Source organism: Miniopterus schreibersii, assembly GCF_964146895.1.
Source record: "Miniopterus schreibersii genome assembly, chromosome: 3".
Taxonomy (NCBI): domain Eukaryota; kingdom Metazoa; phylum Chordata; class Mammalia; order Chiroptera; family Miniopteridae; genus Miniopterus; species Miniopterus schreibersii.
In genome coordinates, this window is record NC_138103.1 from 42,510,010 (window position 1) to 42,528,758 (window position 18,749).

General features: G+C 51.7%; 1 protein-coding gene across 3 annotated transcripts in view; it reads left to right on the forward strand.

Annotated features, from left to right (window-relative positions):
* The window catches only part of MCC (MCC regulator of WNT signaling pathway), a 343,361-nt gene that overhangs the window by 312,750 nt on the left and 11,862 nt on the right, over nt 1-18,749 (forward strand). For all 3 annotated transcript variants that reach the window (XM_081133287.1, XM_081133288.1, XM_081133289.1), the window contains 3 exons: nt 5,844-6,078; nt 9,915-10,121; nt 12,601-12,701. In XM_081133287.1, the coding sequence (XP_080989413.1) occupies nt 5,844-6,078; nt 9,915-10,121; nt 12,601-12,701 (543 nt within the window). The remainder of the gene's footprint in view (nt 1-5,843; nt 6,079-9,914; nt 10,122-12,600; nt 12,702-18,749) is intronic.

Below are 18,749 nucleotides of genomic sequence, written 5' to 3' on the forward strand. Positions count from 1 at the left end.
TGGGACGGGGGGTGGGGCGGTGGAACAAGAGTCACTCCCACCCAGCACAGCACTGAAAGATACAGGCAGTTGACAATGTCCAACCTTCTGCTCTGAGGACTGGAGCCACTTAGGAGTGGCTGACCCGGCCAGTGTCACCTGGGCCAACCCCCTCCACCAAATACATTTAAGTGTTCAGCAGAACAGAAGGCCAGACTTGTGGCACTTTTCTTCTGAAAACAAGCTGCTCCTTGGTACGATGAGATCGCACCTAGGGCCAGGTAAAATGATAAAACTTGAGGAAAAATCCATCTCTGGTTTTCAAGGCAAAGGAAACACCTTTCTGCCTTTTTGCCAAGACAAGACAAGGAAGCCCAAGAAAGATAGATTTTTCTTCTAAAAGCAGGATAGGGAGTTGTCTTGAAGGGACATGGTGGAGAGGGACAGAGAGAGGATAATTGAAATCATCGGCGTCTCTAATCTACCTGCGTTCAGGGCAGGCAGAGGCGTGGGGTGTCCCAGGCCTGGCCATCGCAGGCTCCCCGATTGCAGGCTGCCTGGGTGCAGTGCCAAAGATCCGCCTGCAGCTAACAGACACAGAGCAGAGCCAGCATGAGAGGGGCTCAAGCAGAGCATCGTGAAAAGGACACCCCCATGTGACCTGGCCCAGCTTCTGCAAAAACCAGAGCAAAACACAAAAATGTGCAGCTTCCCCATCCTGGGGCGGGCTGGGTTTTCTTCATCTGCGGCCCTTTCCGCAGTCCCTCTCAGAGAACACGTCCCGCCTCCCACCCTGCAAAGTTATTTATTCACTCTTGACAACTGAGATCATCCAGCATTCCAAGCGGGAGAGTTAATGGATGACTTAACCCTCGCCCAGCGCCGGCAGCAAGCCCTCGGGAGACCGCAGCGCCTTTGTCTGCAGGAGGCCAGAGAGAGGGGCAGTGGCTTCCCCTCCTACCGTCCTCATATTCCGCAGTGGAACGTTAAGGGCACAAAGCAGAATTGCAATTAACCTCGCCTGATCTGCTCCCCACTGGTGTCCTGGAAGGGAGAGGGGAGCCAGAGGGGTGCGGGGCTGTGGTGCTTATCTCAGAATTAAACTTTCCCCTGGTAAAAGCGTTTTAAAGCTCTGAGCTTCTGACGGGGTAGGATCTATGCAAGGAATTCTTGTTCTTTTCTCTCTTTCTTTCTTTCTGAAAACTACACCCTTAGCAGAGATGATGAAACAGAAGCCCTCCCCTCCTGGCTGGGGTCCAAGCCCTGGACCCTAGCAGGTTCCAGGATACCCCAGAGCCTGCCAGCCTCTGCCCATCCACGCTCCTGTCTCCCCGATGGTCTAGGTGGTTTCTCAAATCAGGTCAACCACCTGCTGCTTTGCTTCTCCCTCATGGGGTTTCCTGCATGACCCAGTAGGTGTCTGACACCCCTGGCAGGAGTTCCTCAGTCCAGTGTTGGGTGCTGAGGGGCCATTGGCACAGCTGTCCCTCCTTCCCCAGAGCAAGTGCTGTATCTGCCTGCTTCCGGGCCCATTGTCCCCTTTCCACAGTATGGTGACATGGGGACTATAAGGATCCCACTTCACCGCAGCCCAGAAAGCTGGGTGGTTTACTCTGGGCCATAACAACCCTGGGTGTTGGTGGAGGAAGTTCATTTACTCAGGTCTGTCTGGTGTCAGAGATCTGCTCTTAATCACTGGCACCCAGCACATCAGCCCGAGAGCATAGTGGCCTCTCCTTAGAGAATCTGGGAGGGTCCCATTACCTCGCAAGCTACAGTGCAAATGCCCACTTAACCTTTGGGGTAGACCAGTTGATCCTAAACCTGGCTGTGCCTTATGATCACTGGGGGAAAGGGGGGCATTAAAATGCAGCTTACTAGGCCCCCTTCAGAGTTCCCGATTCCTGTAGGCCTGGGACTGTGGATTTCTACCAAGGTCCCAGGTGACACTGCTGCGGCCAGGCCAGCGACTACTCTCTGACTACCTCTGGGGTAGACTGGTCCTGCTAAATGGAAAATCTGCCAAAACGTGTCCCTTCAGTCATGGCCTGCGGAATAATTAGAGAACTCTGGCTCCTAGTGCTCTTTGCATTTTAGAAATTTCTTTAAGTGCAAGAAAACAAAGGATGCCTCCAGTGTAAATGTTGTGTGTCTTAAGTAGCCTGAAGAAAATATGACAAAAGTCATCTGGGTACCTGGTACATAGGTATTGGGTATTCTCCGTGTTCTTCTGTACGTTCAACATTTTTCAAAGAGAGGAAGAGCTAGGGTTCTAGAGTGGACTTCTGGTCCCGAGTCCAGCTCCAGGGGAGAGGATTCCATCCCTGAGGCCGCCTGCCAGCTCACTGGAAGGGAAGCCTCTGTACTCCCCAGCGCCACGCTGTCTAAACATACTGTCCCCCGAGCGCCTCACACTCAGCCCTGTGGACTGCTTTGTCTGTCCCTCTGTCAGTGCTGACGATCTGTGGAGGTGTCCTACCTGAACGGCTGTGCCTACCACCGATCTGCTTGCCGGCGGGTCTTCACTGAAGGGCGCTGAGATGCTGAAGGGGGAACCCTGCTTTTCTCCTGTGAGGGAGACCCTCTCATAGGGCAGCCGCCATCCGCAGATGCCCTGCGGGCTCCCCTGTGCCTTCTGCTAGGGATGCTGCTTCATTTCTTTATGAAATTGCGCCCACTGAAGGGTGTCACTAGACGTGTCCAACAAGAGGGTGTCACTTCTCCCTCATTCTTTTTAAATACAGCCTGAGAAAACATAGCAGTGACTATTAACTTTAATTCCCCTTCCCGCCTTCCCAGCTTTGCCAGCTCCCCCCAAGATTGTTGCAATAGCCCCTGGTCTCCTTGCCTCAGAGCATCTCTTGGCACAGCAGCCAGAGGGGTCCTACTAAAATGTAAGACGAATACATTAAATGTAAGAGGAAAAGACGCAAACAACCCTTATAAAACCCTGCGTGACCTGGCACCTTCCCCTCGCACACACCCTCCTCTCTGATCCAGTCTCCTCCTCCCTCTTCCTTTGCTGATCTGATTCAGCCACCATCTCATTCTTGCTGCCTCCGGGCCTTTGCACTTGCCAAGTCCCCTGCCTGGATACTTTTCCTCCAAATATCCACATAGCTCCCTTTCTTACCTCCTTTAAGGTCTACTCAACGTAATTTTATCATGCTGGCCTTCCCTACAACTCTATTTTGAAGAATAGTCCACCCCCTCTGCATTCCCTATAACTGCTTCGTTTTTCTCCATGGTCCGTCTCACTGTCTGATGTACTATATATTTTACTTGCTTGTCTTCCCCAATAGAATATGATGAGTTCCACTAGGGCAGAGGTTTTTCTAGGGCCTAGAAGAGTGCCCTATAGTAGGTACTCCAGTATTTCTTACATAAATTAGTGATAGCTACATTTATTGAGTGCTTACTATGTGCTGGGCACTATTGCCACATTTAATTCTCACCACAACCTTATGATACATGTAGTGCTGTTGCCTTCATTTTATAGGTGAGGAAATAGGCATAGAGAGGCTGAGTCGTGTTCCCTCTACAGCTACAAAGTGTGAAAGGTGCTGGGGTCCCAGGTAAAGGTAGAACGTCTGTATTAGGTTCTGCAGAGAAATGGAACCAATAAGGATGTGCGGTGGGGGGGGGGGGGGGAGTGATTGATTTTAAGGGATTGGCTCATGTGATTATAGGGCTGACAAGTCCTAAATCTACAGGGCAGACATGCAGGCTGGAGATCCAAGGAAGTGTTGGTGTTGCAGTCTTGAGTTTGGAGACTGGCTGGAAGCAGAATTTCTTCTTTCTTTGGAGATCTCAGTCTTTTCTCTTAAGAATTTCAACTAATTGGATGAGTCCACCCACATTAAGGAGGCTAATCTGCTTTACTCAAAGCTACTGATTTAAACGGTAACCACATCCAAACATGACCTTCACAGCAGAGTCTAAGACAGGTACCCGGCCAAGCCTGGACCCCACAGCCTCGCCCAGCTGATGCGTGAAATTAACTGCCACAGCTCTGAAGAGGTGCTGTGTGTCCGTCAGCTGATCCTGCTCCCTTCATCTCCAAGGTTGTCCTACCTGTCCAGGTGGGGTGAAGGGAGGGGGCAGCCCCAAAGAGTTTCTGGTGTTCGTGAGCTTCCTGTCCTGGTAGGAAAGAGTTCTCTGACTTGAAGACCATCCCAAGCCCTGAGATATTCTCTTTCTGACATACACTACCAGCTTGTATGTGTCACATACAAGAGTGGAATGGCCCTGGGTCACAGCTAGGTTAGGGGGAGGTTACATCTACTGCGTCGGGGCCTTGTCACACCTATTCTGGTGTAGGTAGAGGAGGTTGGGCCTGGGCATCAGGGCAGCCAGCAGCCTGTGGATGTCACTTCTTGCTCCAGGCACAGCTTCTAGCAGTGGGACTCTTGGGAAGACAGGGCTGTGGAATGAGAAGGCTGTGGCCTAAGTCCAGTCACACCAGTATCCAGCCTCTTGACCAGACAAGCCATTCAATGTCTCTGAGCCTGTTTCCAAATCTGTAATGACAGAGATGGCAATGCCAACCTGGCCGATTTTGAGAGTTCAGGGCGCCTCTGCTAGTTTTTCTACCATCCTTCCAAAACCAGTTCCATGAGGGCCATGGCAAGCATAGGCGGGTCCAGGATAGGTCCAGAGAAACTGCGGTAGGTCCATGCTGGCCTCAGATGCGCACGGACTGGCCAGGTGGGGAGGGCCCCATTCTGAGCCATTGGAACTGCCCACCTGCTGCTGGCAAAGACTAGAACCCTCTCGAGAGCCATAGCCTCAGTTTTCCTATAGCACCTACCTTTTCATGGTCTGGGTCCCACAGAAACCTTCTTGGGTTCAGCCTCAGGTCTGGCAGCCCCTGCCCAGTCACCATCCAGTGTGGGTGGCCAAGAGCTCTGTGGACCCGTTGGGTCCCTGTGGTGGACGTTCTACTTAGTCACAATTCAGGAGGAATGGCCAGGAGGCCTGGGAGCACCTGCGCTCCCCATGTGTGGCTGTATTACACATACTATGGCTTTCAAGGTACAAAGCCTCCCCTTCACTCCCACTCCTTCCAGCTCTCACCCCGAGGGGACTGCTGTCAGCAGTCAGGGGCACGTGTGAGTATGTACACACACACACACAATCTGTAGATCGTGCCATAGGCATTTTGTTTTTCAACTTGCTTTGTTCCCTGATCTTATCCATTTTTTAAGTCCTGTCTATATATACACCTATTTTTATAACTCACGTATGATTTTTTTATCCTATTTCCTCACTTAAAATATCTCCACCATTGTCATAATTACTACTCTAATGTCCACATAATTTCCCTTCCTTTGCTGTGTACTATAACCACTAAACCCTATATCCCATGAAACATCTTTGTATATGTGTATTTTGTTGCTTTTGTGGAATTATTTCCTTAGAATTCACTCCTAGGGCCCACACTGTTGTGTTAAAGGGTATAAATATTTCTGTTATTCTTTATATTTATGTCCTAAAAGGTGATATCAATTTACTATGCCATGAAGAATGCTTTTTTAAATATATATATATTTCTATTGATTTCAGAGAGAGGAAGGGAGAGGGAGAGAGAGAGAGAAACATCACTGATGAGAGTCATTGATCAGCTGCCTCCTGCACTCCCCCCGACTGGGGATCGAGCCCACAGCGCAGGCATGTGCCCTGACCTCCTGGTTCATAGGTTGTCGCTCAACCACTGAGCCAGGCCAACGGGGCGAGAATGCTTTTTTTTTTCCTGGACTGCAATGTAAATATTGTTGGAGAGGTGAGGTATGGAGAACTGTGAGGAGAGAGGACCTGTTAACGATGACTTGGAAATGTGACGGCTTTTCTGTCTCTCTTCGCAGCACGACCAGCTCCACGGCCAGCAGCTGTGACACGGAGTTCACTAAAGAAGATGAGCAGAGGCTGAAGGACTACATCCAGCAGCTTAAGAACGACAGGGCCGCGGTGAAGCTGACCATGCTGGAGCTGGAGAGCATCCACATCGACCCGCTGAGCTACGACGTCAAGCCCCGGGGAGACAGCCAGCGGCTGGATCTCGAAAACGCGGTGCTGATGCAGGAGCTGATGGCCATGAAGGTATCCTGGCCTGGGGAGGGGGGAGCTGCTCGAGAACCCTGTTCCCATTTACTCCACTGTCATCAGGAGGAAAATAGGCCCCTGGAAACTGGTCAGCCAATGATGAGAAATCAGCCCCATTTCTGCTCAGTCGCCTCTCCCCAGAGGAGAGCCGGAGCCTCGCTGGTAGACAAGGACAGCTCCAGTATGTCAGGGGTCCCTTGGGCTGGACGTGTCTTTGGTGCCATGTGGACTCTGCTCAGATCACCACGCCCTCAGTGAGGTTTGCTAGTGCTGTGCAGTTAGTGTTTCCTGATACGCTCTCGGGCAGCTCCCCACTGGCTGTGTCGTCAGCTCACATCTCTAGAGCAGGGGCTGCTTTCTTGGACGGATGATGCCTCCTATTGGGAAGTGGAAACGGACCAGGAGCATGGTCCCATCACCCTGCAGACCGCTCTCAGCAGACCTGTGGGAGTGATGGACACGCACAGGGTCAGCTCCTACGGGTCCTGGGCTTTGCTGCCAGGCCCACTGACGTGGGGAGTAGGGGCTCCCAAAGCTGCTTTCCAAGCTCCGCCCTCCCATGTGCAAAGGCCTGATTTGCACAGCCTTGGATTTTTGCAGGGTCCCTGGCTCCCAGGAGTTGAGACCTGAGGGAGGGGCTCACCATGAGTTTAAGAATCCAAGGAAGGTCGTCAGGTCAGGGTGGGTCTCAGTGGTGCTGAGTTAACAGTTTGTAATCGGTCTCTCCTATTGAGACCAGCACTGTCCTCAGGAGAAAGAGCAGGCCCACCTGTGGTCATTCCCCTTTTGTTGAGGGGAGAGGAGCTATGAGCAGTGGTCATCCCTGACACACTCGGGGTGACTTGCTCGGCACACACATCACTGCCTTCGGTGTGGCTCAGACATGAGTCTCCGTTAAGCCTGGGAAGACTTCAGGCGGCAGCAGCAGATACAGGGATCAGCCCTGTGTTTCCAAGCTGGCTGACCTCGGTCCCACCCACTCCGCTCAGACCTGACTTCTGCTCCCTCTGGGGAGCCCCGTGCAGTGTTGTCTGGTTTCTCCTCTCATTGCCCAGGAGCCGAGCATTGGGTCCATGACCCCAGTACCTTTTTCACCTAATCAGGAGCCCTCTTTGCGGGCCTTTGCACCCTGTGGCATGAGCTGTGAGGCTGCCCTTCCATTGTTTATTCCAAACACCATGTTTCCTTTGACCAAAGACTAAGGATTCATTTAATAGGCCAATAGGTTGTGTGATAAATTCAGTGTTGTTCTGACCAGGAAAGATATGTTTTGGTGGAATAAAAGGCACTAATACTCCCTTTGCTATTTGAAAATGAAATCTGTACATCATAGAAATTTTCTAAAAGAGTAGAAATTATAAAAAGCTTAGAGAGAAATAACTCATCATATTCTGGCTCCTCTCCTTGGTTCCCTTCCTTCGATGTTTTGAAGGCTAAACATCAGGTCATCTCCTCTCCCTTTGTGTCCCCAGCAGTGTGTCCAAGGGCCTGTGCTCACCACACAAACACGGAGCAGAGGACTACGCTGCATTTCCCATGTCGTACCTGACTGTCACTGCTGAGAAGTTTTTTGGGGGTTTTTACTTCTTGTATATGATCTTTTGTAAACACCTTTTCATTTCCAGGGGTTGGCTTGGTTCCTTTTCAGATCCGCTCCTCTTTTTTAAATATCCTCTCCTTCCTTACAGCTCCTCTTCCCTTTTCTCTCTGAGTATTTTGTAGTTTTTCACTGGTTCCTTCTGGTTCTCATAAATGCTGGTTGTGCCTCAGCCTGATTCATTTGTTTCCTCTCAGTGTTTGGGGGAGATCCTTTGTACCACCAGCCCGCCTTCGGTGAGGCCGTGTCTTCCGTGGGCCCTCTGGTCCTGGGTGGCAGGTGTCCTGCGTGGTGGTTCTGCGCTTAGATCTGTCGGGGCCCGTGGGTTTGAGAGGTTTAGGATTAGTGTCTGTTGCATTTTTGGCTTAGGATCCCTGTTCCATGTCCACCTGGCGCAGTTCATGGTTCTGATTCCTCAAGAGGCTTTTCTTTCTCCTTCAGCCCAGAGCCAGGGCGATGACAAGTTTCCCTGCCCCGTCTCTAGAGAGGAAACCTCCTAGGCTTATTCTAGGCGGCACTCAGAGCCCTGGCTCGTGTCAGGTCTCAGCTCTGGCTCCCTGCCCTGCTCTTGCGTAGGTGCTAAAAGTCCAGGTTCCTGGGGCCTCCGTCTGAGGCCTGAGCCTCTGTTGGCCAGCACTGCGGCCGCCTCACCTTTCCCCTCCGGCGGCCGTTTCCTCTTTGATTCCTGGCATCCATCTCTCCTCCTTTCCAGCTTACATTTAAATATTTGTTCTGGATATGACTGTCCACATTAACTCAGTGTGCAGAGTTTCCAGAACCTTCAGAATCCTGCTGATTTTGGCAAAAGATTACAAGGGCTCAGTGTGTATGGAAACCCTTCATTCTGGTTTTATGTCACTTAGACGTAAAATCTTTAGAAAAGGTTTGGCATCTTCTTTTGGGTAGTCACTGAGCACATTGCCTTGTCCGTGCCTGATGCCCCCCAGCCCTGAGTATTTACAAGCCTTAGTGGGTGCCCTCTAGGTTTTCCCCTTGGGGCTGGTGTATCCAGGGTAGCACACCAGGCCTGTGGCCTGTCACCTCAGATAAGGGTGACTCCAGGGATGACTAAAATCGGTGACCTTGGCAAATCCCTCTCAAGGCAGTGACTCAGCGTTATGAAGACTCCCCTTAAGTAAGATCATGGAGATGGCGGGGAGACTGCTCTGATGGTCACGTGGTGCTGGGCTCACCCTCCAGCAGAAGTGATAGGACGAGAGTCACACATGGGCTCACCTTAAAGGGTGCTGGGGGGGGGGTGTGCGCAGGGAGCTATAGCTTCGTGGCTAAGAGCCTGGGCCCGAGCCAGGTGGCCTGATTCAAACTCTGCCTCCACAGTTCACCCAGTAATTGTGAGCAGGTGGGCTTCCCTCTGTGTGCCTCATTTTTCCATCCATAAATGGAGGTATTCATAATACCTACCCCAGGTCGGGAAGATTAAATGACTTACTCTGTGCAAGCGTCTAGAACAGTGTTGCGTGCTCACTGAACGCCGGTGGTTGTCACTGGTACCTGGCTCCTGGCCCTGGCCCAGCACTGTTCCATTTTGGAGTCTCATTTATTCTTCACAAAAATCTCTAGTCTGGCTTCTCTAAGACACTCGGAGAAGTTACTCATCAATAAGTCACCTGTACAGGACTCTGTTTCTGTTTATTTCATTTGGGTCCCTAAAGTCAAGGAGAGCAGGGGAGCGATATCATTGCTGTGGACGTTCCCTTCCTGTCTGACTCAGGTGCTGGGCACCAAGGTTGCCATCAGGGGTGATTAAATGTGTGGATCGGTGCCATGGAAAAGGAAATGGGAACTGGAAGGGACCTCGTCGGTCCCAGCCTTGTGTGGGCGACCCTCCTTTATAAACTCTAAGACACGTGAAGCTCAGCCTCCGCAGACTGGAAAATTGGTTTCCAGCAATGCAGCTGTGCCCTTCACAGGGCGGGGAGATTCCAGGTGTTAGAAAGTTTCCCCTTACAGTGAACCAGAATCCACTTGCCTGTATCTTCTGCACATTAATCTCAGTTCTGGTCCATAGAGCGACACAGTGCAGGGTTTGTCTACAGGTCAGTGCTTCACGTGCGTGGAGACAGCTGTCACGTCTCCTCCTGTCGTCCTGTCCCCAGCTGCAAGGGGATAACTCTCCCGAAGGCTCGTGGTTACAGCCACAGGCCCCTTCTCACTCACCTGCCTTCCGCTGCCCAGTCGGCTCAACTTGAGTGCCTCATGCGCTCTGTCTCCACAGGAGGAGATGGCCGAGCTGAAGGCCCAGCTCTACCTACTGGAGAAAGAGAAGAAGGCCCTGGAGCTGAAGCTGAGCACCCGGGAGGCCCAGGAGCAGGCCTACCTGGTGCACATCGAGCACCTGAAGTCCGAGGTGGAGGAGCACAAGGAGCAGCGCATGCGGTCTCTGAGCTCCACCAGCAGTGGCGGCAAAGACAAGTCTGGCAAGGTAGGGCCAGGGGGCTCGGGGACCCCCAGGCTCGGGCCTCATTCCTGCCCAGTTCCCACCACTCGCTTCCCTGTGCCTTCCTTCCCTTATTTGCATAGGAACTGCAAGCCATTCTAATTACCTAATAAATGCTAGCTTCTCACCCCAGTTTGTTTCAGGCCCAAGACATATGGGCATATGCCGACCTGCTGGTCTAATGAGCGGCTTCTCACCGCCCAGATGCAGGGTTGTCTCCAGGAGAGTTGTGCACCTGGGAAAGAAGCCACTTGCTGATGCCACGTGGCAGCGAACCGTCACTTCCTAAGTAGCTAAGGACTTTGAGGCATGCCTCACAAAGAGCCACAGCTGCACTTTGCCCACCTCTCGCCCACTAAGGAGCCCAGGGCATTCGGAATGTGGCAGCAGCTGGGCCAGCTCTCCCTACGCCCCAGACGTTCTCACTCAGCTATCTGTTCCTTTGATAAGTTGTGACTTGGTCCTGGAGAGGCACTGGGGGTAATTCCAGGTTTACACTCCAGTGGGGGGCACTGATGAACAAATAGTGGATCCTAACACAGTGACAAAATGTCCCGCGTGCGAGGATCGGTTCCAAGTGTGATGGGAGGTGACAGGCCAGACACAGAATCCAGGTTTGGAGACTCGGGGCAGGTTTCCTGAGCTGAGGCCCAGTGGAAAGTGGGAGCCAGCCTGGTGAAGAGGGCAGGGGAAGGAAGAAAGTCCACTCAAGGCCGCTGGAGCCCCCGGGAGGGAAGAGGAACTGACACATTGGCTGCAGAGGCCTGCTGGCTGTGCTCTCCCCAGGACAGGGAGGACTCGCTGAAGGGTTTGCCCCAGGGGGTGTGACACAGCTTGGGCTTTGGAAAGGTCACTGAGCGAGTGCACCATGAAACCCCCTGCCCATGAGGGCAGGCCTGCTCAATGCTATTTCATAGGGTAGAACTAGGCTCGGATGGGTTTTCTGTTCCATGCCTACCCCTTAAAAATCTCTGCATAGCCTCTCGAGTTTATTAGCAGTCACCTGGGGACAGAGCCTGAGAGACAGAGCTCCAGTGTTCGTGTGTGTGCTCTCAGGGCGTGGTGGAAATGGGCTCACAAGGGTCCTGCCAGAAGGCCCATGAGCTGAGCATTTTCCCCTGGTTCTTGGTATTTATTTTGACTGAAGGAAGCACTGTGTTTTGTGGAATGGCTTCAAAGTACATAAGTCTCTTTGACAGAAAAGGCCAGATGAATTTTTTTTTTTTTTAACATTAGAGTAAGGAGCTTTATAAAAGTATCTTGGGTTGTTCGGGTAATGAAATTAGAGTAAGCTGATTCTCTTGTCTTTCAAATATTGGAACCATTTACGATTTCAATGAAGTCTCCCTTCTGACTATTCATTTTCCTTATTTGTTGGTAGATGAAGCAGACTGTGCAGAGCCAGTTGGAGAACTGTAAGAGTCACAAAGTCAGTATTTTAGGGTTTTCAAGTCATACAGACTCTGCTGCACCTACGTGGCCACTGAGGAATTGTAGTGCGGGGGCAGAGACAATACAGACACAAGGGGCCTGAGAGCATTCCAGTAACACTTTAGTTATGGACACTGAAATGTGAATTTCATACAGTTCCTACACGTCACAAAACATTCTTTCAATCTTTTTCCATGATTTTGAAAGTAGAAAATCAATTCTTAGCCTGTGGGCCTTATAAAACCAGCTGGCAGGACAGATCTGGGTCCTGAACATCCGCTCTTGCCCCGTAGGGTAGGGTCCTTGTTTTAAAACTTCCCTCCAGCCAACAAGCTGGAAACAAATCTCATCCAAGTTTCATTAGGCCTTTGCACTTCCTGTCTCTGCAGCAGATGTTTCCGAGCATGTTTCGTGAGAGGCATGGGGTAGGACAAAGCTGTCTCTGTCTTTAGGAGTCTTAAGAAATATTCACATCACATGGGATTTGATATACAAAAAGGGAGCCTGCTGGAATCTCCCAGAGTCCATGGGCTGGTGGGCGGGGGGTTGGGTCTGCAGGACAGCTAAACAGGAGGGAGGGTGGGCTGTGCGGGGGGGGGGGGGGGGGGGGGGTGTTCAGATGACAGCTGTGCTGCTGAGGGGCCCCCGGGTGTGGTGGCATTTCCGTATCAGCGGGCTGAAGGAGACACAGTGCCCTCCTGTCATCTGGACTGCCTAAATTCACACTTCTGTGTAGCTCTCATCCCATCACCATATAACTTTGTTTACATTCGCTAAACAAACATCTGCAACAGATCACAGGCTTTTTATTCTCGTGCCTTGGGTGTAGTAGGCGCTCAGTAAGTGTCTGTTGAGTAAATCAGACTTGGGGCAGTGTAACCTCTGTGCCTTAGTTTCTTCCTCAGTAGAATGGGAATCATGATAGTATCTGCCTCACAGTGTCGTCGTGACGATTAAGTGAGAGGCTGTGTGTGTGGCCACTTAGACCAGGGCCTGGCTTCAGGTCGAACAAGCATGTGTTTGCTGTTCTCAGGAGTGTGTTGACGCCGCCTCCCCGGCTCTGTCACTGGCTGAACTAAGGACCACGTACAGCGACAGCGAGCTGGCTGCAGAGTTCGCCAACGCCATCCGTCGGTAAGCACCCTTCTCGTGACCCTAACAAGGTTTTATTCTGGGAGCAACAGCTTTGCTCTGAGTCCTCTCGACCGTTCCTGCCAGCGCTCCTGGATCGTGACAGGCCCGCCCAGGAAGGAGGAGCTTCCGCGGTATCCCTTGTGGGGTTTGGCTTGCGTGTTGAGTTTTTATTTTGGTGATGAAATCGGTCACCTCTCTAATGATGGGCCCTACATTTGTCCCATCCTCGCTGGCCAGGCATGGAGCAGCCCTGCTGCCGCCAGAGCTTTCCAGAGGGGGTGATGGGAGAGTATACAGGTGGTCGTTTCACTTGCAAATAGAAAATGTCGTCTCTTTGCCTTTTTGTTGCATTGCTGCGTTGGCTGGATCCTTCAGGACAGTGTCCAGCGGTCGGTCAAAACAGGCACCTCCCCCTTGTTTCCAGCTCCGGTGCGAATCCTGCCTCAGCATCGCACTCCTCCAGTCAGAAGGCCTCTGTGTGGGCTCCGTTCTGGACATTTTCCCCTGTTGTTTCAGTGTTTCTTCCTCTTTCCTCTCTCCTTCTGCAAGAAGCAGGCTGGTTCACCTGGCTCTGTCTTCTTGTCCTCGCTCGCGGTACTTTCTTCGCACTCTGTCCTGGGAAGCACCAACCCCAGAAATGCAAGGCAGTCCACAGGTGTCATGTTAGGGTTTCTAGTAGCCAGATTTAAAAAGTCAAAAGAAACAGGTGAAATCCACAGAACATATTTTATATACCCGGGGTATCCAAAATATTATTTCAACATGTAATCAATATTTTTAAAGATATATTAATGAGATGATGATGATGATGATTTGTACCAAGTTTTCAAAATCTAGTACACAGTTCACACGTACAGCGCATCGTGAATTCGAGCCAGCCCACCTCTCGGGGCTCAGCAGCTCCGTGTCTGCGGCTGCCTACCAGGTAGTGCAGCTCTAAGGGATTCTTCAGCTCCGTCGTCCAACTCACTGATTTATTCTTCAGCTGTATCCGCTGTGCTGTTCGGCTCCCAGGCTGAGTTTTTTATTTTGGTAGTGAGATCTGTCCTCTCTTTAGTGCTATGCTATCCTCCTGCTCTCTCTGAGGGTATTTCTTATACTGATTCTAAAATGTTACTTTGTCTGCTGTATTGACTGTTTCCTCACATCACATTCTTCTTAGAACTGAGTTTAGTGACTCTTTCTCGGCGTTGGCTCACAAGCTCACGTTCTCCTGGCCCAAGGTCGCTCTTCAGGCGGCATCTCTGCCCCGAGCCTCCGGCCCCTCCTGTCCTGCTGCCAGCACCTCCGGCAGGAGCCCCTTGGAGGCCCCTTCTTTTCACAGCACTGTTCCTCTGTTTGTATTCTGCGTTGTGGTTTCCTTTTTTGGGAAGAATAAAAATCTGCCTTGCCTTTTCTGTGATTGCTGATCATCTCTGGAATACAAAGAATACTCCTTGCTTTCTAACATGTTCAGGGATTTTTAAAAAACACATTTCCCATCCTTTCTGGGGTTTGGGTAAGAGGGGAGGCTACAACACACCCAGCCGAGCCTGTTTAGTTTACAGCGTGGCCTCCAGGCGGACGGCGGATGGAAGGTAGGCTGCCTCTGGGAACTTCATTACTTTCCTGACTCACTGTCACTGTCACTTTCTGTCTTTCCTTCCAACTTGTAAGAGCTCTGTGTTTACACAGCCAGTGCCACTGGCCATGTGGTTAAGTTGTAATTGCTTGGCATGAGGTGGGCAGAGAGAAGCAGCACAGGAAAACGCCCTCCGGGAATCCTGATGGCCTGCCTGTGCCAGCCGCCTGGGGCGCAGACCCACTGCCGGCTTCCCACTGGGGGCCATTTGGATGTGGTGTCTGTGAGCTCAGCCCCTACATGTTTAAAATTCCCTGAGCCTCAAAGGCCTCTGTTGGCACAAGGAGGTGCAGGCTCTGCTGACTCAACACAAAGAGATTTCATTTGCTCAGTCGGCACAGTGGATTTCCAGTGACCAGCCTTAAGTTGGTTAGCATGGATTTCCAATCAAGACCCAGTGTATGGAGCCAAGACAGAACCCACAGGGCTACAGAAAAAGGGCAATAACATAATTATACTGTAAGTGGAGCTTAAAAACTGGAATAATCATTTCACAAAGGTCTATAATACAGACACCTGAGGGCTGAGGCTTGGGGATGTCTTTATTTTTAAAAATCAAGTGAAAACGAACACCTTTGAAGATATTAAATCAGCACCAGGCTAGTGGTTGAAGTCAGTTGAGGGAAGCTTCCCAGCATTTTCAGAAATATCTCTCCCTTAAAAAACGATTCAAGAGAGCAGGTATAGAGCGGGGAGGGGAGGCAGCTGAGCAGAGCCAGCCCCCGTGAGGAAGGCGCCTGTGACCTTCCAGACACTGGTTCTGAGGTTCCTGCCGTGTCCCAGCCTGGTCCCCCCCGACCTCGCTGGGCTTCAGCCTCGGCCGGCCTTGCCACCCACCCTGCCCTCTCATTGTGTCTTCCCCAGCCGCCCTCTGCTTGGATCAAAGCCAGAACCGCACGCGGTCCCACACTTACTACGCACCCCCATCTGCTCAGATTGTCCCTCCGCTTCCACCAACGTTTACTGTGGGCTGTTGGCTCCGGCACTGCCTTCCAGCCCCATCTGGAAGCCCAGGTTTCCAGTCTCGCGCACGAAGCTTTCCCGACCGGGGGGCCTTGTTTCTGCCATTGTCCCCACAGGCTGTGACAAAACCCTCTTCATCCCACATCCCGCTCTTGCTCTTCATCGCGGTAACATTCAACTGAGTGATCTTCACACCGAAGGGTTGAGCAGTAAATGTGCAGTTAGGGAGAGGGAGTGTTCAGAAGTGATTTTCCTTTGTACTTTAATGTGTTTGTGCAGCCTGCCCGGGGGCCCCGAGCACAGCTGAGAGGGGCGGACTTTGTCACCTCCGTCATATCCCTGGGCGGCAGTGGGGGACAGGTGGTGGTCTCCGTGGGTGGGGTGGGGGTGGCCCAGCAAGGCTGGTGGTTCCCCAGCGTCACACAGCGAGTCACTGAGAGCTCCAGGCCTCCGCCCTCTCTGCTGGACGCCACGTGCTTACAGATGAGTGTGAGCCAAGCCCGCTCATGTGGGCTCACCTGAGCCCTGTGCCCACGGTAGTGTGCGCGGTCTGGGCACCCAGGAGCCTCTTTGTTCCTGGTACGTGACCATGTACCCGTCCCCCAAATGCTGGGGGCAGATGAAGTGCTGGGCGTGGGGGCAGCTTCCTCAGTCACACCGACCCTGGTTGTACTGATTAAAGGGTAGGGATGCCATGCTTACTCCTCAATGCCAGGGGCAGGGAACAGTCGGGACAAGTCCACACCCACATGTCCCTGGGCCCCGAGCAGGGCAGGACCCCATTCAGTGGGAGATCAGGACCTTGCTCTGGCTCCAGCTCCGGCTCCGACACAGCCGCCTGCAGAGGTGGGCCCCTGCTCCTGCGGGAGGCCGTGGTCACTGAGTCACCGGCCCACCGGGGCTCTCCTGGGCCCTTCAGGGATCTGGGATCTGTCACCTGCAGGTCCTGTAAAATGCTAAGGAACGGCAGTCAACAAGTCACAGTAGCCACTCTTCAGGAACAGGTGTCCCCGACTCAAGGTCAAGGAAAGACTGTTTCAAAGCGGGGAGGCCGCCACTTCACACTGGAGTGGGCTGAGGGGAGAGGCAGAATCGGGACCGCCGGCAGGGTCCCAATTCTCCTGCTGTGGAGAGAGGAGAATTATCAGGAAACTTTCTAAGGATGGAGACCCCAGAGCCCATCTGTGTGCTCCCTACAAGGGCAGGATTCTTCAGGGTCACAAAGTAACTTTATAAAATGCAAATGAGACAGTTAACCCCCCCCCCCCCACTAGTGTTGCTGCTGTGTTGCAACTTAACACACGCTTAGTGGCCTAAAACAGCGCCCACTTGCTAGCTCCTGGCTTCCTGAGGGAGAGCAGATGGCTCCGACTGACGGGTCCCGGCTTCTGCAGCGGGGGGTTAATGCTGTTGGAGCCACGCGGAGGGCGGGGTGAAATGAAGAGGGAACTGGGTGCGGTCTTTTAGAGAGGAGCCCGCTGAGCGAGCGGCAGCGGCTTCCCCAGGATTCGGAGGACCGTTACTTTCAAAGGCGCTACTCCGTGAACTTGCACCTGCTCGCTGCGTCCTGGCTGGTCCGTCGCAGCCGCCAGGAGCGGAGGTTGTGCGCGGAACCTGCAAGTGCGCGGCCGGGCCGGTGGCGGAAGAGAGGTGTCTGCGCGTCGTCTTCACGTGAGCAGCCGGCTGAGCTCCAGAACCGCGCCAGTGAAGACTGATGCTGGCCCCGGGGCTTGAGGCGGGTGTTGCTTAGTAACCGTGATTTCCTCTCATTTTTATCCGTCCCCTCATGTTCCAAAACCTCAGTGAGCAGGCCTTACCCAGATCTCATGCGGGCAGAGTGACGGAGCAAACCCTGCAACCCCAGGCGAAGGCAGTGACGCGCGTGACCACACACACGCATTTCCCGGGCAGGAAACGTGTTCGTGGGAGAGACGGGGACCAGACCGACTGTTAGCATCATCCTGCTACTACCCCTGGCAAAAGGCAGACACACACAGACATAACCCCTGCAGGCGAACGTCATTAGCTGTGGCCACCTCATCCCACAGGCCCGTGCTCTTCACCAGGGGTCTCACCTCCTGCCCAGTGCCCGCCCTCTGGGGGTGCCAGCGTCCTGCAGCAAGATGCTGGGACTCGGGCTCTGCAGGCGGATTCCTGCTGGGATCCCAGCTCTGCTGGCAAGTCTCTTTTAACTGTGCCTCAGGTTCCTCATCTGTAGCATTAGAATAACAATGCTGACCCCGGGGGTTTGAGAATTTACGTTATCCTAAAGGACTTAGAGATAGCTCTTACACACTGCCTGGATTTTCTAAAAAATAATTAGTGACAGATTGTGACATTTACCATGAAGGAAATAAGTAGGGTCAAGTGATACAGTCACTGTGGAGATTTTGCTCTTTTTTTCTTTTTTTTTTTTGCTCAGTCCCTTCACCACCATGCCCAACACCCCACCACCACCACCACCGGAGCTGTCTGCCTGCTCCCTCTATGAGTCTGTCTCTATTTTGCTTGGTAGTTCAGTTTGTTCATTAAATTTCACTGAGCATAATGTTCTCCAGGCCCATTCATGGTCTCGCAAAGGGTAAGATTTCCTTCTTTTTTACAACGGAGTCGTGTGTTATTGTGTGAATGGACCACAGTGTTTTTATCCACTCATCTACTGATGGGCACTTGGGCTGCTGCCAAATCTGGACTATCGTAAATAACGCTACAAGAACACAGGGGTGCATATGTTCTTTCCAGTTGGTGTTTTGGGTTTCTTTGGATAAATTCCCAGAAGTGGAATCGCTGGGTGATAAGGCAGTTCCATTTTTAATTTTGGGGGATAACTCCATATTGGTTTCCACAGTGGTTGCACCAACCTGCATTCCCACCAACAGTGCAGGAGGGCTCCTCTTTCTCCACGCCCTCGCCTACAGATCTTGTTTGTTGATTTATTGATGTAGCCTTTCTGACAGGTGTGAGCTGATGTCTCATTGTGGCTTTAATTTGCATCTCTGATGATTAGTGACGTTGAGCATCTTTTCATATGTCCATTGACCATCTGTATGTTGTCTTTGGAGATGTGTCTATTCAGGTCCTTTGCCCATTTTTTAATTGGATTGTTTTTTTTTTGGTATTGAGTTGTATAAGTTCTCCATAAATTTTGGATATTAACCCCTGATCAGATGTGTCATTGGCGAGTATTTTCTCCCATTCAGTGGATTATCTTTTCATTTTGTTGATGGTTTCCTTTGCTGTGCAAAAACTCTTTAATGTAGTCCCATTTGTATATTTTTTCTTTTGTTTTCCTTGCCTGAGGAGATATGTCAGAAAAAATACTGCTATGAGAAATGTCCAAGATTTTACTGCCTATGTTTTCTTCTAGGATTTTTATGGTTTCGAGTGTAACATTTAAGTTTTTAATCCATTTCGAGTTTATTCTTGTGCATGGTGTAAGGAGGTGGTTTAGCTTCATTTTTTTT